Source organism: Kryptolebias marmoratus, linkage group LG4 (assembly GCF_001649575.2).
Source record: "Kryptolebias marmoratus isolate JLee-2015 linkage group LG4, ASM164957v2, whole genome shotgun sequence".
NCBI lineage: Eukaryota > Metazoa > Chordata > Actinopteri > Cyprinodontiformes > Rivulidae > Kryptolebias > Kryptolebias marmoratus.
The window spans coordinates 9,038,297-9,060,688 of record NC_051433.1 but is presented as its reverse complement, the minus strand read 5'-3'; the positions used below and the strand labels follow the sequence as shown (position 1 = coordinate 9,060,688).

Here is a 22,392-nt window from a genome sequence, read left to right as displayed (position 1 = left end):
TGATGCTGAAACCAGGAAAACTAAATCAGGAGGAAAAACATGGTGTAAAAACCCCGAGTGTGTTTCACTGCCAGTACCTGTTCAGACAGGTGTTTAAAGTTTAACGGCCCACTGTGTTTTCTTATTTTTCTCTTCTTTTTTTTCTTTTTTTTTTTCCTCAGGCGTTTACCGCTGACACATATGGAAAAAAGTGAAGAAATCCTTGATTGTGATCCTTAATTTGGAGAAATTTTAAGAAAGAAAAAAAATAAAACACACACAACAGATATCTCGTGATTTAACGTCATGAACTAAATTTCAATTTATCTTTAAATCTAAAAACACTAACCGCTACGGTAAAAGATCTACTCTTATTTTTAATAAGCAGCTGGAAATAAAACAAAAGCAAGGAAAATAAATAAATAAGTAAGAGCTGATGTCAGAAACGTGAAAGATTTTACAGAGAGGAGAAATCACACAGAGGCACTCTGCATCAGTTAAGTCAGACAGATTTTCCTGAATGGGTCCAGACAGGTGAGGAGCCTGTTGTGAGGCAGAAAGACGGGCAAAAGAGGTGGGCAGACGTAAGCAGAGGAAACAGGGCGAACAGCCCGGCGTCGCAGGGCAGACTGAGGCTGGGGGCAAATGAAAAGCGGGGAAGACGGAGAATATGGGGTGAAGATACGCAAGGGCTCGCCGGTAAACCGGGTTTAACCGACTAACAAGATTGTCTGCAAAGTCGTCCTAATGCTCCAAACACAAGAATGTCAACAACTTAGCTGTTAAATCTGGTCAAGATGTGACTAACTGCATAAGGTGGGTGGGAAAAAAAAATCTGAAATAATGAAACTTTATGGCCTCCTAAAGGCTGGATGCCTTGGTGTGACAGGAGCTGAAATTAGGCACAAATCAGCTGTTAGGAAAACGTCCCATTGGTCCCATCGCTTTAAAGTCTCACAAGTTTGATAAAAACTAAAAGAAATTTGATCCTAAAATGTGTTGGTTTTTCTGAGTTTGAGCCGGTTGTTGGGGGGGGGAACAAACACAGTGATAGAGGGCAAGCTGGGATACCAAAAACAAAACGGAGGATTTACTGTATCACTTACAGCTGTATCACTTGGTCTCAGTTCAGAGCAGGAGACGGATTCCGACAGCTGGGGTGTGTGTGTGTGTGTGTGTGTGTGTGTGTGTGTGTGTGAGCGTTGGGAGAAACTGGGTGTGGAGCCTTGACCAAGGGCACTGCTGGACAGAAGCGTGGAGCTGTGGTTGGAAATTCCCCAGCCTCTTTCCTGCCTGAAAAACAAAAGAAATCAATAGTTTAGATGTGATTTAAACAGATCATCACCTGAAACGTCCACTCCCGCCCCCGATTAATCCTCCTTCTGCTGTTTCCAAATTGGTGATTGCCGAGTAAAATCCCAAGCAAATTATCGTCACTGCGCACAAACCACCAAGTTCACAATTTCATTTTCTTTTTTTTTCTCTCCAGTCATTATTAAATTAGTTTGCTCCCCTGGTGTTTACAAGACATGGACATGATGTTATATCATGTGTGATAGAGTTATCTGAATTTATTATTATTTATTTGTTATGTTTAATTAAAAATCCAACTGTTGTGTGATCAGATATTGGTTAAAACAATGACTAGATATAGGTGTTTGGCTATAAAACTATAGCTCAAAGGCTGGTCCACATGGACTCACAGTTTATAGTTTGGAGCACTTGTTTACACTCTGTCAAAGCAGGAACAAAACAACAACAACAAAAAGGAAGCAGAATAAGGCAGAAAACAAGCAAAATATCCACATTCAATTCATTTCCTTTTATGCTTTGTTAACACAAAAAAAAGTTAATTAGTCCATGAAGGCAACATAAATGTGCTGGTGTAAACAGTGTTTTGTTATAATGACACAAGGCAGGCTGACAAAACAAACAGACGGCGGGGTGCAGAGGGAGGGGAGGGAGGAACTCGGGCTGAACTACTCGGCAACAGCCACTCAAGTCGTGACGTGTCGGCGGCGCTTCCTGCAGGCTTTAACCCGGGTCCTAGAGACAGTATTTGAGCTTTCTATTCGCTACTTGACGCTGTTGCTATGGGGGCTGTGCATGTCGAGCCGTGCACGTTTCACTGTGCGTGGAAATAAAAAAAAAAAAACATAGACACACACACACACTGCTGGTGTGTGCTGAGTCTGGGATCAGGGCTGAGAAGCCCCCCCCCCCCTCAAACGTCTAACACCATGAAACTTGATTTGATTCGGTCACTTTGTTTTTGTTTGTTTGTTTGTTTACACTTCTGTTGACCTTGTTGAAAGTTCATCAGCAGTTTTAGTTCATCTTGACATTAGCTCAGGGATTAAATTTACAGATTCTCCAAGACAATCGGATTTCAGTCTGATTCAAACTTTTTAAACCTTTAGAGAGTTTCCACTGGAGTGCGCCTTTTGTCTGTGATCTGATTTATTGTGTTAAACCATCAAATAATAACAATAAAACATTCTTAGACATTCAAGCGTCGTCGCGTTCTGGTGATTTATTTAAAATAAAATAAAATAAAATAAACAAATCGATCAGTGCTGATAAAGTAACGGTCACGCAAGGCGGAGCAATATTGAATAAAAGTTTCTGTGAGTGGGTAATGAATTCTGCTGGGTTTCATCATCATCTGCTGGAAATAAAAGGCCGCCGTTTAAAGGGAAGGGGCAGCGGTGTGCTGCTGCTGGCTCGCAGCCTGCGCGCGCCGCCCCGCGCGCGCCACGCCACGGCTCGGTCTGGGCGTGTGTTTTGATGTCTCGCGGAGCCGCGGATAAATAAGAGCGCGCGGTATGAAATGTCTGAGAGCGGAGAGCATGCTTTCCGAGGGTTCTGCGCGCAGGTTCTAAAAAGGTGTTCTCCTCACCTCAAACACGCTGTTTTAAACTTAATAAGGTAGAGCCACGTGTATGGCAAGCCCATTTATCTTATAATAATTAAACTACAGATGCGTTGCACTTACTCATAATTTAAAAAAAGAACCATAAAGAGAGTTTTACTCACATCCAGCACTGCGATTATCTTACATCTCATTCCTTCTAGGTTAAAATAAAAGGGAACCCCTCTTGTAAGATTTTTATTTCGAATGTCCACGCGAATCATTTCAGATAGGAGCGATGTTGCAGAGATCTGCAGCTGAAAGATCATTTCAGAAGAACAGGTCATGTCGTTTGTTTTAAGGAGGAAGGATGTTTGAGAACAAATGCCATTCTGGATGCACGAAAGGTTTATTTTGACTCAAACTCACTGGGTTAGAGACAGATTTTTGCTTATCCTGTCTGGACATTATTATTATTATTATTATTATTCAACTGCTTCTACTTTTTTTTAATTATTATTATTATATACCTTGGACTTAGGTTTTCCTAATCAGTACCAGAATCCTAGTAAAGAACACAGAAGGAACATGTCTGGATGATGGTATCTTTCAGGTACTATAGTACAACACAAAAAATTTAACAGCAATATAACACAATAAGATGTTTGCAGATATCACTCCGTATATCACTCTGTATATAAGCACTGTGCTTAGAACAGTCCATAATAATAACCCATATATATATATATATGTGTGTGTGTGTGTGATATAATGTAAAAATTAGTGTAATAGAATTTCTACTCTGGAGACCTTGATGTATATTTATTTATAAATTTAAACAAATTATACCTTGAAATATTAATTTTACTTGTAGAAAAGCTATTTTAGATATTAAGTTTAATTCTGACTAGTAAGGTTGTAATTTTAACTCTGAAGAATGCTGTTTCAGACCCCTAAAAGAGTAATTAGTGATGGAGTATATATATATATATATATATATATATATATATATGATGGAATTAATATATGTTAAAACGGCCTGCCATACTTTATTATATTATATGTCCCTCTTCACGCTGTCACGCTTCGATAAGGCAGATGTGTAAAAACACGTCAGCCAAACTTTGGACAAACAACTCAAATCAAAAGTCAAGCGAAAATAAGGGGAGGGGGATGACAACCTAATTAATAAACACGTCACGACCATGTAAGCGCTAAATTGATTGGCTACAAAACACTTAAAAAAACATGGTAGAAAAAAACACTTGAAGAAAAAAAAATCGATTCAGCTTTTCTGTTCCGGAAAAAAAAAACAATTCTTCGACATTAGATATCCATGCATATATGTATATTTTTAGATTTTTGTTAGAGCCAACAGTGTTTAATAAAACATGTTCTGATTCTGCTGGTGTTATCCCCAGCTAGAAATTGGTTGCCAAGCATTGCATCATTCCTTTCATGTGACTCCCATACGCCCTAAATTCGTCCTGGCCGTCTTATGACTGCATCACAACTGCTGCTCGTACAAACTATACGGACCGGAGTGAACAACCAGCTGCGAACGACTCGAAGCCACGCCCACGCAGTCATATCCGGGCAGCCGATTGGATGTCACCAAGGGAAAGATCTCACCCCGGCGCTCCCGATTGGACGACGCCGACGTCGGTCACGCACAAACCCGGATAGGTTGTGGCGAAACTAACTTTTCATGCATAGTTCGGTTGGCCTCCTCCTCAATAAAAACACCGCCTGGAGATTCCGTAAAATCACATTCAGCTGTCAAGACTGAACAATGGTTAACATGAGCGATCATCAATTTTTACTAAAATATCTACATTCAACTTCAAGACAGTCGAGAAGGCGAGCGAATAAAAGAAAGAGGGTAAGAAAAGAGCTCGTTACTCCGGCGGTTTGGTCGGTGTTTTTTGGGGTGTTTTCCGAACTTGGTGCGAAGTGGTCCCGCCGGTGTGTGTGTGTATGGCATTTCTCCCAGTGCCGTTTTTAGAATAAACAGCTGTTTTAATCAGTCACAACCACGCCGAGTTGTTCTCGTGTGGTTCTACGTTCAGTTTGTCGAGCTGTCAGATTTGGACTTTTAGCTCAGAAAGTAGTTCCTACTTATTTTTTTTTTATTTTCTTTGGGCCGTTGGCAGTCTTTCGTTGTCTCGTGAATATACTCGCTACGTCAAATCTTGAGGCGGCTTCGAACTACAAAAACAGTTTTCTACGCAATTAACGTCGGGCGAGCAATGCCGCCGATAAAGTGCTCGTTTTTATGGCTTCTGTTTGGACCCCCTAATATTTTAACTATTTTGTTTTAGACTGCAGTCTTTAGGCAGACACACGCTTTAATTAATTCCTTGTTTTTTGTTGTTTGTTTTTTTTTTTGTTCCCAGCTCACTCTGCTTTTTCTTTTGTTTCGCCCATTCCTCCTGCCGGACTTACATTTCCATGACGTAACTGTCTTGGCTTACAGTTCACATGTATCTCAGCTAAAATCATTAAAACCTCCTTTTTTCCTTCTTCTTGTCATCTTGATTCAAGATGACAGTTTTCAGACACTAAATCAAAGTTTTAATAGAGGCACACACACATAAAAAAAAGTTATGAAAGCTAAATAATTGGTCCTCTTTTAGTTTACTTCATTCAAACCACTGACAGAGCTTGTTCAAGATTAGTTTTGTTAGAATAATATTCATTTAAAATGGAAGAAACTAAAGCTTAAAACCGGCATATTTTATATAATAATAATTTTAAAGTCATTGCTGCTTCTCCTGTTTTGTAGTCCTTGTCGAGGCTGTTTAAAGCAAATAAAAGGAGCTTAATTGACAGTCAGACCTGCTTACACTCCTGTTTCCTTGTCTTTAAACCACTTGTTTTTCTAACCTGAGCCTGTTTTAAAAGCCGCAGAAAGCAGGGGGCGCAGTGGAGAATATTTTGGTCTTTGTTTACAATAATTATTGTGTTATAGGCGATTTCTTTTCTTATCTTTTCGTTTTTCTTGGGGGGTATTTAACATTTTGTATTTGTTCAAAAAGTTAAAGTTGTTTTTTTGTTTTTTTTTTAAACCCCTGGTTTGTAAAATAGTGCTAATATTCCAGATGTTTTCAGGCTCCTTTTTGTTTTCAGTCCAAGCTTGCTCCATTTGCTCAAATCATCATTTTTCATTTTGAATTATCAGCAGTTTTCAGCCCTTTGGATAAAGCCTGTGTTTTTTTTTTTTGTTGTTTTTTTTTGTTTTTTTTTTAATTATGTGTAATTATTATTATTTGTTTTTTCCAGAATTATTGGGACAATCTATCTCCGACAGTTTTCCAGACTTGATTAACGGCGAATTCCTAAAGGTAAACTGGCTGTCTTTATATTTGACATTTTCAGTGCTTGTCAAGTTTTTTTAAACATTTGTTTAACATTTGTTCACCTGAAGTGTGATTTGTCTGGTCTGCCGTTATCTCATTGTTATTCCATTTTACAAATGGGTAGATTAAACACCATAATGTTCTTCAGCCTGGCATGTTTTACTTTTTTATTAATTAACGCATAAACGTGGCATTAATCTCACTTTTGAGTAATATATTTCTAAATCCAGTTGTCCTAATCACACCAGTTGCAGAACAGTGATTGTGAACAGTTTAGAAGGTGGAGTTATTTTAACGTGCAGCTGCTTTGTGCTCTTCTCCCCCTCTCTCTCTCCTGTTTCCTATCCCTCCTGGGTTTGGCGGCTGCTCCCACTCACCAGGTCCAGTTTAAACTGTGTGGCCGAGTATCTGTGTGTTGCGACCGATTGGCGAGATGACTGCCGAGTGGCTACACCTGCCCCCGCCGTACCCTCCTGGTGTGGGGCCGTTATATGGTGCAGAGTTGGAGGCGTGGTATGAGGACCTGCAGGATATTTTGGGCTCCGATTCGGGAGGGGCAAAACTGGCACGTGCCCCCACATGCACCGAGGTCAGTAGTTTAAAAACTGCATTATTGGAACTTTGTCTGAGAATTGTAGTTTTCTTTTTTTTTGTTTTCTGTGATGGGGAATGTGAATTGTACTTTTGAATTTTTTTTTTTTGTTTTTACTTTATGCTTTTAGAAGGAGCCCGAGTTTCTGGATGTTCTGGAGAGTTGTTCTCTGACGTGGCTCACCGATGGAAACCAGACTTGGGCTGAAGGTGTCCAGAGGACAACAGAAGAGCTCCACACCACCCAACCTCTGCATCACTCCTCATCGTCCTCTTCGTCATCCTCCTCCTGCATGAGTCCAGCCGTTGCAGAAGAGCAGCGGGTGGAGGCTGAGAGAAGCGGAGATGGCTCGACAGGAGGTGGCAGTGACTTGCTGCCTCCGGAGTTTTTTGAATTGCTGAGTGAAGGAGGAGTGGGAGTGGTGGATCAAAGTGGAGCTGTGATCAGCGGTGGCTATTATTATCATCATCAACATCACCACTCTAATAACGTCCATCCTGCATCTCCCTCAGCCAGCGAGGAGGAGCTGCCCTGCGTCCCAGATTCTCCCTCCTGCTCCTCTTCAGCTTCCCAGTCACCGTCTCAAAATTGTTCTCCCCCTTCCTCACCTGTCTCCTCTCCCTCTGTCTATCTGTCCTCCCGTTTGGGGAAACGGAAGAGGACCATTAGCGAGAGGGCCAACAGTGCCTTGTCCTCCTTCTCCACCTCCACGCAGCGCACATCCTCCTACTCTACCAAAAAGAGTCGCAAAGAAAGGGAGCAGGAGAACGAGAGGAAAGTACAAGAGCTGACAGAGCAGAACGAGCGTTTGAAAGCAGAGATCGAAAGGCTGGGAGAGGAGGTACAGAAGACACGGAGAGCTCTGATCGAGAGGCTAGTCAACACCAGGAAATGAGGAGGGGGAGACAGGAATACAAGATAAAACGTCCTACAGAATTAGACTAAGCAGTGGTCGGGAAATATGAAATGCAGTGGTCAGGATATGACAGACAGAATGGAAACCAAAGATACATTTAAAAGGTGTGAGAGTCTTAGGAAGAAGCACAAGTAAAGATGGCAAGAAGAAAAGCAATGAAAGTGGAAAAAATATGAAAGGGTCGAGAGACGAGGGGCTGCAACAGCATTGCGGCAAATTAAAAGGACACAGAATGTATAAAGAAGGAAAGAAAGCTTGAAGTGCAAATCATGCAGTGGATTTAATGAATGTTTTTTTTTTAAGGAATGAAAAATGGGTTCAATCCAATGTAATGGAAGAAATAACAATGGAACATGAGTTGAATGTTTACCAGGAAGGAGCTTGAGTTAGAGAGCGCATTTCATTGTCATTTATTCCCACCATTTTGCAAAAAATTGTAACTCCTGCTTTAAGGGCTACAATCAGGCTAGCAGAGATTATTTGCCCCAATTTCTGAAGAATTTTGGAGCTCAGGAATAGTTTGAAAGTGCCCCGTGCAATGTGAGTATGAGAAAATGATTTTTTTTTTCCCCAGACATCTTTTAAAGAAAACCATAATAATAAAAAAAAACTAACCTTTTTAAGTTTTTTTTTATATAACCCATGACTGTGTTTATATTTAGATATAAAGCAAGTAATTTGGCTATACTTTGAAGCTGATCTTTTCTATCATTTTTGGGATGTTGTGGTAGAATTCAGTTCTACCAGATTTACTATTTTTATATTAAGCTGTAATATATATACAGTTGTACTGTAATGGCTTGTACTGTACCAACATACTGTTATTTTCGTCTCACTGTACCCCATTTTATTTCGTTAAAATATGCATGGCTTTTATTACAGCATCACAATTATGTATTTTACCATATTCATTGTAAATTACAACTTTGCAATAAAATTTAGTAAAAAAAAAAAGTATTGAGTCGGACAATGTTATTTGCCTTTCTAACCTGCTGTGCTGTTAGGATATTTTTTATTTTTTTTTGGGGGGGGGGGGGTTGAAAATGCATAAATCAAGGTAACAGAAAAAACAAGACTTTTTTCCCACTAAATTTAAACAGTTTATTTATAGATCCAAAAAAAGGGTTGTGGTAGCAAAAAATGATCATCTAGAGGATATATTAAAAAAAAAAATCTTCAAATGTGCAACACCTTTAAATGCTGATATCATATGCTGACTTTATCACAGGGGGAGTATAAAATCGGTTTCTTTTGGTGTAGGGATTTGGAAAAAATCCCTCCATTCTGTAGCTGTATTCATTTGACTGTCTCTTTGTGTTTTCATTTCCCCGTCGGCCTAGCCAGCATTTCATTAGTCCTCGGTGCCAACACCACATTGTCTTAGATCCTGTCACGGCTTTGCCTTAAGCTAATACCCTCATCTCACAGTGTACATCTTGTTCCCATTCTCATACTCAACCATTCTATTCCTTCCTTCCTTCCTCTGACTAACCTTCATTTTTGCTTTCCCTTTTTTCCTGTCTCACTTCTTCTTGCCCTTCTGAGGTGCAGGATCAGGGTTCTTCCCCTCAGCGAGAGCCAGTTGTTTCTTAAGGTCCAAAAGTTTGGACACCTCCGCTGCGACCACGTCCTTCTCCGCCTTCTGGGCTTTGAGTGCTCGAACCTTGTCCCCCTGTGGGGGAAAGAAAACAGCACATCTCCACATAAATTGATGCTGAATTAAATGCTCGTCCATAATCTACTTTGGTATGGAAATACCAAAGCATTCACTAAGCTGGGAATTTGTGTTTAATTGGGAGCTTCTGGCCGCATTAGTGAAAATGTGACTCAAAGATTTAAAGGGTAGAATTCAAATAAAATGACAAAACTGAACAATTTTTATTATTATTTAATAATTAGGACTCAATAACTGCAAACCTGCACACAGTTTCCTACCTGGAAATACGAATTATTTGCAGCGGGTAAAATCAACTATTATTTCTCTAATAGTTTGCCGCGCACAATTTTGTTTTATGAAGATATTTTTCCGTTTTTGTTTTTGAATTTTCAAAAATTCAATTAACCTTTTACTGCCTTTGCAAATAAAAAAAAATTGATTTTTTAAGTATTTGAATTTTTTAAGTGATTCCTTCAACAATGCGTCTTAACGATGGGAAAAAAAAAATGTTTTGAGTTTGATGGATCAGTTTTCTGCTAGCAGTGATCTAACCTGCTCAGCCACAGCTTTTGTGAGCTGCTTGGCTTTCTCCGGGTCCACTCCACCTGACGTCGTTGCTTTAACTCCAACAGCAGCGGCGGCGGCGACGGCAGGTTGAGCATTGGCGGCGTTCTGAAGTGTTTTCTGAAGATGTGAACAGATGAAGAATTTCATCAACCGTTTCACTGGAAAGCTCTGCTGATTACTTGCTTTATTTCAATTACACTCAAAACACAAAGTGTTAATGAGATTTTATGAATCGTTACATGTGAATGGACGACGAGTCACACTAGGATGAGTAAAAATCCAACATAAAAAGACGTCGAATTGGCTGCTAGTGTTAGTGAGGGCGGGCGATAATCAGCAGTGACAGCAGCACAAGTGTGGACTGACTCTTCACAAACAAATGCCACTCAATACCTTCTTATTAGATGGCTCATCTTCAGGCTAGAGGCAAGAAGGTTTAGAGAGGGATTATCTTTATTTATATGATAAATGCTCCATACATAATTTAAGCATTTACACTGCATTTTGCTCCGTATCGTGTTTTTAAAAAACAGACACTTCAGTTAGGAGCAAATTTTAATCCACAATGACAGTCTGACAGAGGCCTGTGAACAGTTGTACTTATACATTTAATCTTAATGTTACTCTTCATAAATGGTGAATCTACATCAATACACAACTTGACTGAACTCGTGCACAGACCATTAGACGTTATAAACATCAAATACCTGCTGTCCACCAAATCTCTTCTTCAAAGCTTCAATCTGGTCGGCCTCCAGTTTCTGAAATAACGGACTGACCTGGAAGTAAAACAGGTTGGCAGAGGTATTAAAAAACAACAAATCACGACATATATGCAGACATTTTCTAAAAAGTTATTTGTTTATTCATCCAAAGCCAGTTAAGTTAAAAGATTTTACTTTGAGGCTCTGATGATCTTTGAATAAATAGGATTTTACAAGTAAATAGATAATTATCTATGAGAGGTTTTCAAGTCTTGGTAACTCGGAGGAAACAGTTTGTCAGGGAGCTCTTGTCTGCATAAGCTTTGTGTGTTTTTCAGCCATGGAGTGTCCTGCTCTTTGCCGACAGACTGCGGTTGCCAGTCGTGACAGTCGTGCTATTTGAATGCAGCGTTGTCAAGCTGCTGCACAGACAAGCATCCACAATCAGACCTGAAGGGACAAGTGGCCTGAGAGAAACTCGCTGTTTGCTGGAAGGCTGAGACCTCCTTATGCTATCTATTCTGTTATTCATAAGTGTGTGCGTGCGTGCGTTCACAAAACTGCAATGCCCTCAACATTACTGAAATACTGACAGACTGTTGCGTTCTCATTGTATCACCCGGCTTCGATATGCTGCACGTTTTCTGTGTCTGCGAAGGTGCAACTTCTGTGTCTTCCACGTCGAGGTCATACTTACAGTGCCAATGCGGTGGCCTGCGCTCAGAGAACATACAAAGGTTCCCGTGCCTTGCAACATGGTATCGATACAAGACTGAGGAGCGTTGAGTTGATCCCTGATGGTTTGGCTGACTGCCGGCATATAAGGAAACAGCATCACTGACAGCAAGCAGGCGATATTTACAGAAACGCCAGTCACAGTGCCAGCACGCTGCCTGAAAAGATCAAACAAATCACACCAACTCAGAGGTATAAATTAAAGCTGAATCTGTGTAAAATAAAATCTGCCCTTTTCTCTTTGAAAGACAAAAAAAAAAAATGGTGAAATTCCACACATTTGAGTAAAAGCACTATACAGTCCTCTCTAAATTGAGTGTACTACAAAGGTGCAGATTGTGTAAACTGGTTTTGGTCGTCTCACCTTTCCGGGTCTCCTTCTTTGATCTTCTTCCAGGGTTCATTAACCTGAATGTACTGGTTGCCATGTCGGGAAATGTTCAGGATGTGTTTCAGGGCATCGCGAATTCTGGTGAAACGTTGAAATGAACTCAGCATTAACACAAGAAAAAAGTGTAATACTTAAACTTGTACATTTTGTCATTTTAATCATCAATCAAATCTGGTACTTTAGTGTCTTAACCCAACATTGTGGCTTTACAAATGTTTTTTGATTTTCAATGAGATCAGCTGGTCTTACTTGACTTTGTCCATAAGCTGGATGTACTGCTGCAGTTCCCAGCCCACCAGAGCCAGAAGCTTCTTATCTTCCCGCTGCAGATCCATCACAGGCACACATCCCTCAAAGAACTTGGTAACAAACATGCCAGCTCTGGAAGGGAGAGCCAGGTTTGTACAAAACAAATTATTTGACAAATTGTCAACTGAATACTTTTACTGACAGCAATTGCATGAAACACCGCAGCCATATATTCTCTATAGATCTAAAATCACCTGTAAAATAAGGATGCAGCGTAAAGTAATAAAGTAGTGACTCTAAAACTGGATTCTGGGAAGGTCAGGATTCATTTTCTGAAGCAGTATTCTTCCTACCTTAGGCTGAACACAATTTACAAGATATTTTTGAACCAATTAGGCGTCAGTGTTGCTGCCCGAGACCAATTTTGAAGATCAAGGTACTTTGAAAAAAAGCCGCTGAGAAAAATCTTTGATGCGGGATTTAACCCTGATCTTTTAAAAATCATTTGAGGCGATGTAATTGGGGCTAAATTACGCCATCCCAAACAAATTTAGAAAACTGGGGTGAACGTCTTGTAATAGTGCTGTAACACACTTTATCCATGGAATACAACAACGTGAAAACTAAGTTGTTAGTTGGACTTGATGACAGTCTTGCCGCATTTGTACATCCTGAGTGAAACGCATGAAGAAAGTGGGAGCAACCTGAAGTGGATTACCCAGTTTGTCTTTGATCCGATGACTGATATGAACAATTAAAATAAAACACACAAAATCACACCAGGAAATGAGTATAATTTGTGTTACACAAAGGCAACAACTAAACAGCACGTCAGCATTTTAGTATCGCTGTAGAGAGTGATATTCTGAAGTTGGTAATGTCCAAACTACATCACACAAAGACAACAAGAACTGAAATCCATGACCATTCCCAACCTGTTGATGAAGTTTCCCAGGTTGTTGAGCAGCTCAGAGTTGTTCTTCAGAGCCATGTCAGCCCAAGAGAAAGCTGAATCTTGCCCTTCTGGACGCACGTACAGGAGATAGAACCGCCACACATCGGATGGGATGCCCGTGTCCTTCGCCATGTCACCAAACACGCCCACGCCGCGGCTCTTGGAGAACTTTGTGTCTTCGTAATTCAGATATTCTGAGGGGAAAATTACAGATCAGGTTACTGCCAAAACCCAAACCCTTAGTCAAAACACACATTTATTAAACCAGCAGCCAATTAATTATGTATAACCGTTTTATACTCATTCCAACATCTGTTGTGAACCTCTAATCCAGTCAAATAATCTGACACGTAAATGATTATCCATCGTGATAAGTGGTTACCGGTGGCAACTAGGTGGTTGACCAGAGTGTAGTTGTCCTGCGCTCCCAGTAGAGAGCAGGGGAACACCACGCTGTGGAACGGCACGTTGTCTTTGGCCATGAAGTTATACAGCTCCACCTGGTGGCAGAGACACAACACATCACCGTGAAGATGACATCATATTAGATCATCATGAGATCATCCAGTTCAAAGAGGCTTTATCTGCTCTCCCCAACCCTCCATTCTCTTTCTCTCTGCAAATACAGGGCATCGCACGCTCATAAGAGGGGCTCAATCCTGGGGTTTTACATGGCGAGGGATGAGATGAGTCAGTGAGGCTTATGAGAGCGCATGTCAGACTTCTGAGCTCTCAGGTTTTAGGTCACTTGAGTCCATATCCACATAACCATGTTAGTTAATGAGCAGTCGATTCCTGTTTGTTTCTTCCTTTGTGAGTGGTGTGCCTAAAATATCACACTCAAGTCAAATGGTTCCTCTTTTTAGGTAAAGCTGAAGATAGCATATTAGAAATAAAGAAACTTTGAGCAGGTTAATTATGTTAAACTTCAACTTAAAATCAACTAAACCTCATTATATTTCCTTTACAGCTATTTATTGTGTCTACATTGTGGAAAATGGTGTAAAATGATTTTTTTTTTATAAATGACTCATGTATGGGTTAAATAGTCAAATGAGGGAATATAACAAACCCATTCTGTGTGGAAAAGGAGGATAAAATCTTTGCATAGACTGAGAATTAGTTCTTTGAAGGGCTCATTAATTAAAAAATGTGTGGATCCTGGTACCTGATGAGGATTCTTCCACCACTTTTCCCATTCTTTGGTGTAGTTGGCGGTGATGGACAGATAACCAATGGGGGCATCAAACCATACATAGAACACCTGAGGGGAAAAGGAAGCCACATTAATGTTTTGGGTTTTCTTTGTTATTGAGTTTAACTGTAGAAGACATTAGAAAGAGGAAAAAAAAATAAGAAAGAAATCCTAAAGGGACATAATGACCTAAATATAAAGTCACATTTTAGAACAGACAGTTTTAGAGCAGTGTAATGAAGCTGTCAGTGCACAAATCTGCTACTTTATCTGGAATTACCAGTGACTGCAAAAGCTAATAAAACATTATGAATTTCAACAACTTTTAAGAATCACAACCTTAACATTTTTATGCACTACCTCACCAGCAAGTAAAGCAAATGAGCAAAAAGAAAAATGGAGTACGTCTGTGGGAAAACAAGCTAAAACAAACAAATGTGAGCAGAGCAGACCTTCTCTCTGAAGTCAGGGTGAGGCACAGGTGTTCCCCACTGCAGGTCCCTGGTGATGCAGCGAGGTTTGAGTCCATCTCTTATCCAGGAACGAGTGATCTGTTTGGCGTTTAACGTCCAGTCTCCTGAACTGGTTGATTTATCCAGCCACTGCTCCAACTGCGATTCAAGCTGCAGTAGGGAGAGAGGGAAATTGAGAAAAAAAAAAGATTGGCAAAAATAATCACTACTTTAACTCCAAAAGACAGCTTTAGCAAGAATGAAGCCATCCGTATAATAACATTACTACATGGAAAACTGCCATCAAGAAGCTCTGTCACTCAATGCAACCTTAACCACACGAAAGTGAATATTCTGTCAGAATCTCTGTAACCAAACAAGCTCTGTGCGGCTGGAGAACAGAATGAAAAAAAGCACACAAAGCAAATACAGCGTACCTTTGGCAGGTCCAGGAAAAGATGTTTGGAGGAGCGGATTACTGGAGTCTGTCTGCAGACCTTACACTGAGGTTCCTGAGGGGAAACAACAAATTGGACAAAATGTAAGTAAAATTTCATCAGAATTCTTCAATGTGATTATTATTTATCCTTGCAGGAAATTCATGGGATACTTTATTTAGTTCAATCATCATCACTGTGTATTTCCTTGATTTGTAGCCATTTCACTTATTTGGCCTTAACATTTAAAATATGCTTCATGTATTTATTTATTTTACACATTATAAGAGTTGAAAGGGAAAACAATTAACCTTTTCCTATGTGCATTATTACTGTATTAACGTTGCTGATTTATAACCATAAAGGGCAAAGAGGCCTTTGAGTATTAAACAACCTTCCAGGTTTAAAAGGATCAGAGCAGAGCGGCAATTAAAAAGCGAGTGAATCCGAAATTAAAATTAAGTTGTTTTATGTTTTTTGTTGTGACTGTAAGGACATTTTCCTGTCTCTGGGACAGTAGTTTACCACCAAGAGAAATAAAATACAGGTCACGAGTGATGAAATTGAGTTAGACCTTGTAAAAGCCGTTGGGATGTACAAACTCACCCTGAGCTCCACGGCATTAATGAGGCGCCCGCACTTGTCACACTGATCACCCCGAGCTTCTGGGTAGCTGCAGTGGGGACACATGCCTTCTACGAAGCGGTCAGCCAGGAAGCGCTGACACTTTTCACACCGTAGCTGCTCCACCGTGTCTTCTACGAGGTATTCATTCTGATGGAGGCGCCAAAAAATATCTTGAGCTATTCTGAAACGAGAGAGAAGAGACTGTTGGGAGACTTCTAGGAAGTTGTGCTTGGAACGTGTTTTAAAAAGCTAAAAAAATCTCTTTTACCAACCAACCTATTATGCAACTTTTACTACTTTTTAAAGTTATGCAAATTTTCTGTGTTAATAAAGAAAAAATAAACAGAAAATAAAGGAAGGAGAGTTCACGTTACTGATCGAGAGGAAGCCTAAACGACAAGAAACAAAAGGTTTGAACATGGACGGATAAATCTAAAATCTTAGACCTTAGCCGTATACCATATCATATAAATGAAGTTAAAAGTCTTTAATCTGAAAGCTGTTTTTATTTCTCAAAGAAAATGGTTCTGGAGATCAATGTTTGATGCCTTTTAAGTTGCACTATATCAAAGCAAAGGCCCCCAAACAAGAATTTCAATCCGTGGATCATTTTCAGCACACAGGCACTAGGATTTAGGTCTAATCTTTGCTGAAGAAAAGTGCCCCACTTTTGTGACCAATTTTCCTTTTTAGGCAGGTAATCTAAGCAAAACCAATATTTCAACAAAAGCTAAACACATAGGTGCCCAAAAAGTATCATAATCTTACATCATTTCTTAGAAACAAATAGACAATTTTTTCATTACTTTCTTTACTTTAATAATATGTCAAAGAAAAATGACAAAATCTAAAACTATAAAATGTTTTTTTAAAAAAAGGTCAAATGTCTTTTGGTGAGAATTAATCAAGTGATACTTTCCAACATTTTTGCCTTTTTTTAAATGATATAGCTTCTTGATTTCTGTCAGTAAAATAGATTTGCAGCAGATTATTTATTTATTTATTTTTACTTTTTTACATTACTACTTAGTGTTAAGAATGAGATTTTTTTATTTCCAGGCGTGTCACTCCCTAATTGCAGAGTTAAAACAATTCCAGTAAACGAAGCAGTAGTTTTCTACATCCCACAATCACACTCGTGAAATCTTTGAGATTAAAATGAGTTAAATATTCTGGTTGAAGTGGTCAGATGTTGTCACCAGCATGTACAGCAAGATTATACTAATCCTACTGTAAGTTATGTCATTTTTTAATAAGTGAACAGTAATCACATGGAAATATGTTGATCTTTCTCCATCAGAAACAAACCACGACAGGTCCACACTTTTAAACGCAGGGTATGATTATTACTGGATATTCTCTCAAATTTACTGTCTTACTGAAACGACAACAGATTAAAATTCTCCTCATTGATGGCTTTAACCGGACTCACTCAGTCTGCTTCTCTGTGGTGGTTCTGCCGAAAAAGTCAAAGTCAATCTGGAACCATTTGTAGATGCTGGCATGAACGGCATGGTACTTGTCGCAGATCTGTTGCGGTGTCAGGCCTTCCTCTCTGGCCTTGTTCTCTGTAGCTGTGCCGTACTCATCCGTGCCACACACAAACAGCACGTTCCAGCCTCGCAGACGGCCATACCTAGGAAAGGTACAGCAATGATAAGTGGAGGAAAACGCACAATGATGATGAAAAACAAATGGAAAAAGATAAAAATAAAAAAAACAGGGCAGCAGAAATATGGATGAGGATTGAGTGTTCCAAGTCAAAAGGAGGGGAAATAAACAAATTAACGTGAGTGGATGATGCTTTAAGGTACAAAATGTTTTCAGAAAGTGAAATGATTGTTAGTATTTTTCTAATGCCTTATGCAAAACAAGACAGAGATTATAATTTTAATATAAATATATTGACCTCGAAAAGACATCAGCACTGAGAACGCAGCCAATGATGTTTCCAAGGTGGGGAACGTTGTTGACATACGGCAAAGCGCTGGTCACAAGGACGTTTCGCTTGCCCTCCTGCGGCAAACTGTTAGGAAAAAAGAAAACATAACCTATTGGACAATAAACTTCACAAAAGGTTTTTTTTTCCAGAAACTTCCCTTCAGACAGTATACAAGAACATTTTGATCTACAATATGTAGAAAACTTCTGTAAGCCTCTCCTCGTCTGCTACATTTCTACAATTAGTAACAGTGTTTCAAATACTTACATGGGGTGTTGTTTGTCTGCTGCCAGAGAGGTGCTGTTCAGACCTTTACTCCAGGTGTTAACAGCTGCTTCCATCTCCTCCTCCGAAACAACACGCTCACCTTCCTCACTCTAACCAAACGCAGAAATGTATACAAAGATTTATTAGGATTTATTATTTTCCACAAGTAAATAAGTTCAATATGAGATCCGTTAAACTTCGTTTGACTAGAGGGCAAATTTGAAAAATATAAGAAAACAGATGGATTGTCCTCCTGTTCTGTATCCAAATACAGTTGATAATTTATCTTTTCCAAAGATCAGGTTAAAACTTATTTAGAAAATGCATCTGCTTTACAAGAAGTCTTTTTTTCCAAGCAGGAAGAAACGCAGCAGAGCATAAAACAGGAAATGTGGTGAATGTTTAACAACACACTGGTGTAGATTCGCTCCTCGGATGAGAAGTGAAATGTCTTCACCTACCGAATGGAAGTCCAGTTGTTTTTGTTTTTTAAACTTTTTTTGGCTTTAACAGTAAAGGGGTCTTTTAGGATGTTTTATTTTTACCATTTGAACTTCTACAGTTACAAAAAAAATAAATGAAAGAAGATTGTTTTTCCCAGAAACCCCATGTGAACATTTTACTTAAGGCATTCGCACAAGTGTAGCTACTGTAAGCGTTTATGTTCCAACAAATGTACACTGTTCAGTGAGAAAGCTTGAAGTCTAACAGTTTAAGTGATGATCTAGCAGATACCTCAGCAGGGCTGCTGTTGCATGGCTGCGCGTCTCTGCACTGGCTGCTCGGAGGCGCAGGTTGCTTCTGCACGTAGCTCTTCATGGCCTGCAGGCCTTTTCCCTGAAGCACTTTTTGAGCAGCAGACTGACAACTGTGCAAAGCAGCCACTCGGTCAAACCAGGTCCTCACAGACTCGTGCTCACCTGAGAGAGTGACGGGGAAAAGGAAAACAGAGGGAGAAAGAAGCAGAAAGGGAACGTAAAATACCGCAAGAAGAAACCTGAGCTGAACAATAAAATATGTGAAAAAGAAGCAAATAAAAAAAAACTAAAAAGATATGAAGCACTTCTTACTCGATGCTGAAGGAGAGTCAGATAAAACAGGGTGTAGTGTTCCCCACAAAACAACATCAGCAACAGAAACAGCTTCCTGAAATAGAGTCAGCTGGTTCATTTTACTTCTACTCCTTAATGTTACAGAACAGTTAAAATAGCATTAACAGAAATACTTGATGCTGTACCCCAGTTAAATATGACATGTTTCCCTTGCTTAAACTTTGGTCCAAGACGTTTAGGGGACTCTGAAGGACCTTAGACGCCTCTGAACCTTTTCCCTGCAGCACTGCCATGTGAAGAGTCTGTAACAATGCAGGCTGTGAAATGAAGAACAAAAAAGTGACTGAAGTGAAACAATGTTGCTTCGGTTCAACCCAGAATATGGTCAAAGATTCCTGTGCATTGTTTCGATTTTCTGTGCATTTGTGAGGTTTAATAATCTCGCTGCAAAAATTTACAATATGGCTGCTTTGCCAAAAAGCTGAGACATGGTAAGAGGATTTTGAACCTAGATTTTGCATTTCTTGGAAATACTTTTTTTTTATAAACAGCTCTATTGTTTAGTCCAGACTGGCTGCACAGTAAAAAAGGTCAGACGATTTACGAAGAGTTCACCTGAAGGACTGTGGTCTCCCATTCGAGCCACTGGTTACACAGATTGTTGCATTCTTGGCCGTTTGCTTCAAAGAAGTATCTTAGTGATGAAAAACAGAAAGACATGTTCCAGTCAAAAGCTTAATAGAATAATTTAAATGTTACAACAGTCTAAGGAATAAATTTAACCTTAACATTTTCTTGTAAAACAGTTTTAAAACTTCATCTTTCAAATTTACATAAATGTCAAAAGCTACCACATTCATGTCCTACATAAACAGAGCAGAATGAACTATTTAATTATTAAAGTTCGTATGGATTCTGACCTGCAAATGGCATTAGAGCTGAAGAGATACTGTCCACTGGGCAGGAGGAGGGCTGGCAAAGCTGGACGGCTTAGGAAAGGCACTACTTTCTCTGTAATAAAAGAGAGAAATAGTTTGAGGTTTTTATTAGATAATGCTAATAACATTTACAAATAGCATTCATTTATTTTATCAATAACAGAGCCAGGTTTTTTATTAAGACTTTCACATTTAAATACTGTAACTTCAACACAAGTTAAAGACATGATAAAGATTATTTTCTCTTCAACAGACCTTAAAAATAAGTAAACACAAGTTCTGACGAACCAAACCAAACCAAAACAAAACAAAAGCATAAACACCTCATATGATTTAAGCATGTTTTGATGAAGAGTGTGCAAAATTTGTCCAGGATAAAGAGAAAAGTTGGTAAGGTCATATAGATGATAACTGAGAAAGATGATTCTGTAAGCTACTGTGTCAGGAGACTTCACATACTAACTTGTAAGAATATATAATCAGTTGTGTCATATGTTGTCTTTTGCTGTGTTGTCTCAAGGTATTTCTTAAATAGCCTAATTACAACAAACAACAATCAGTGCTTTTTGTCTAAAGCATTATGACATGTTTTTAATCAATAATTTGTCATATTATTCAGATACTTTTTCAATAAAATGATTTATATAAATCATGACTGCTTTTAAATGACACAATGCACTACCTAACCCTTTAGAGTCCAAGCACGTGCGTAGTCATGAGGACATGTCAGTCGGCACACGTCAGTCATGTGCCATCTGGCCACATACTTTCCTAATGGAGGACTTGGACTGGAGGTTTACTTGTGGTTCCTAGAGTTTCTAAAAGCAGAGCTTTCAATTGTCAGGTTCCTCTCTTGTGGAGTCAGCTTCCAGTTTCTGTCCATGAGGCTGACACCCTGTCGACATTCAAAACTTAGTTTAAAACTTTTCCTTTTGATAAATCCTACAATATCTGATAATCTAGTTATTCATCTCTGTGATCCAGGCAGCTTTAAAAAATGGGAAAGCTAAAAAAGCAGAAATAACTTTACCTGTTAGTTCAATATTAGTCACCCAATAATTACTGATCTCAAGGAGGTTGTATCTAAATCTACGTATCAGGATCACCATACACTGCTTTTTTAGGTTAAATTCAATGATTTAAAACTCTGCAGTCAAGCCGGACTTTCGGGTTTTAGGTTGGATACAACATGACCTGCCTGAAGAAGAGATCATGAGAAATGTCAGATCATTTGTTTACCTAAAACTGTTACCAGGTTCAAGTCCACCCAAGTACTCTCACCGTTTCCACATACAGTGAATGGGTGTTTAAATAAAATTGTTTTTAAAATGTGTGTTTAAGAAAAAACTCAAATGTACTGTAGAGAATGTGTCATGTCAAGTGGCTAACTTTCGGTATTTTTGAGGCTAGTTATTGTAAAATTGGCAGACATAGAAAAAAATAATAACTTCAGATGAAAAACTCAAAAACCATCAATGATTCCGCCTTGTTTCATTCCTAATGAGTATTTATATATTAACACAAGTCACACTGTTAAACAAAGTAAAATAATAGTGGCATTTATCATATAACTGTAATGGGTTATGTAAAACAATCACACACACATTTGTTTTCAAATCTAAATGACATATTATTCAAAACTGCATGAGTATACTGAACCTATAGATGTTAAAGCTAAACAAAAACAACATGAACCAGAACAAAAAAACACTAAAACAAGGCGAACATCGCAGTTTTATGAAGTAAGAACGCTTTCCAGTGGTTTCCTAAAACACAATGTTCATTCATTCATTCTGACTGCCACTGGCAGGTAGGTGGCACCTGATGAGAGCTAGCTAGTTGTCCAGCTAGCATGCTACTGTCACAACGATCCGTTACAACGCATTCAGCTCAAAATGTGATAAAAGTACAAATAATGATTGGCCAGCACCGGTTTTGCTCAACGATATCAGTTATTAAACTTAAACGCAGTTATATTCACAGAATGAAACGCTAAGCTAACCATGCTTTCCCACCTTCGTGGCTGACGGTCTGAACCCCGCACTGAACTCCTGTCACTTCCAGCGCTGCTAACACTTTCAGGCAATGAGGGTTGCCTTCACTTACAAACAGCTTCATCTGGCCGGTGGCAGCTCCTTTTGCTATTAAAAAAAGGAAAGCCTGTACGCAGACTTTATTATTCGTGTTTTGGTCTCAGCCTCTCTGATATAAACCCAGGCGGCTGTTAGTAACTTTGCCGGCGAGTGCCGTTCATGCTGATGCAAGCAGTGTTCGATCTGATGAAAATGGTGGAAATGTAGTTTTGAGGCTGTTTCTGTGTCGCTTACTGAACGTGAGGACGTCTGGTCAAAGGACTGCATTTCCCAGAAACCTTTTCCATCTGTGTGACATCGAGTGCTTGGAGGCTGGTTCGTTTTGTATGTTTCTACCAGCATCGGCGGTCGGCACGACTTTTTATTTAAATGAACACATACCGGGCGACGCTGCGTAATTGAACACGCGCACCCCACCACAACTGTTTCGGTAA

The 22,392-nt window shown here is 39.3% G+C and overlaps 2 protein-coding genes across 3 annotated transcripts; one reads left to right on the top strand and one right to left on the bottom strand.

Moving 5' to 3' along the window:
* The first annotated feature begins 4,541 nt into the window (after positions 1-4,541).
* Positions 4,542-7,938, top strand: ddit3 (DNA-damage-inducible transcript 3). The gene is made up of 4 exons (XM_017408531.3): positions 4,542-4,712; positions 6,113-6,174; positions 6,570-6,778; positions 6,912-7,938. Exons 3-4 carry the CDS (start codon positions 6,623-6,625, stop codon positions 7,674-7,676), a joined length of 921 nt encoding a protein of 306 aa, XP_017264020.1. The 5' UTR covers positions 4,542-4,712; positions 6,113-6,174; positions 6,570-6,622; the 3' UTR covers positions 7,677-7,938.
* Positions 7,939-8,010: 72 nt separating this feature from the next.
* mars1 (methionyl-tRNA synthetase 1) lies at positions 8,011-22,131 on the bottom strand. Of its 2 annotated transcripts, XM_017408535.3 has the most exons (22): positions 21,881-22,131; positions 19,848-19,938; positions 19,543-19,621; positions 19,113-19,244; positions 18,946-19,021; positions 18,611-18,795; positions 17,876-17,985; positions 17,576-17,692; positions 17,099-17,302; positions 15,646-15,847; positions 15,040-15,114; positions 14,603-14,773; positions 14,124-14,219; positions 13,338-13,455; positions 12,936-13,149; positions 12,001-12,132; positions 11,725-11,829; positions 11,323-11,518; positions 10,629-10,700; positions 10,315-10,341; positions 9,907-10,038; positions 8,011-9,369 (listed from the first exon to the last, which is right to left on the bottom strand). In XM_017408535.3, exons 1-22 carry the CDS (start codon positions 21,981-21,983, stop codon positions 9,220-9,222), a joined length of 2,787 nt encoding a protein of 928 aa, XP_017264024.1. In that variant the 5' UTR covers positions 21,984-22,131; the 3' UTR covers positions 8,011-9,219. The 2 variants fall into 2 exon arrangements, with proteins under 2 accessions (XP_017264024.1, XP_017264025.1); XM_017408536.3 differs by lacking the exon at positions 10,315-10,341 and having other exon boundaries at positions 21,881-22,130.
* Positions 22,132-22,392: the final 261 nt, after the last annotated feature.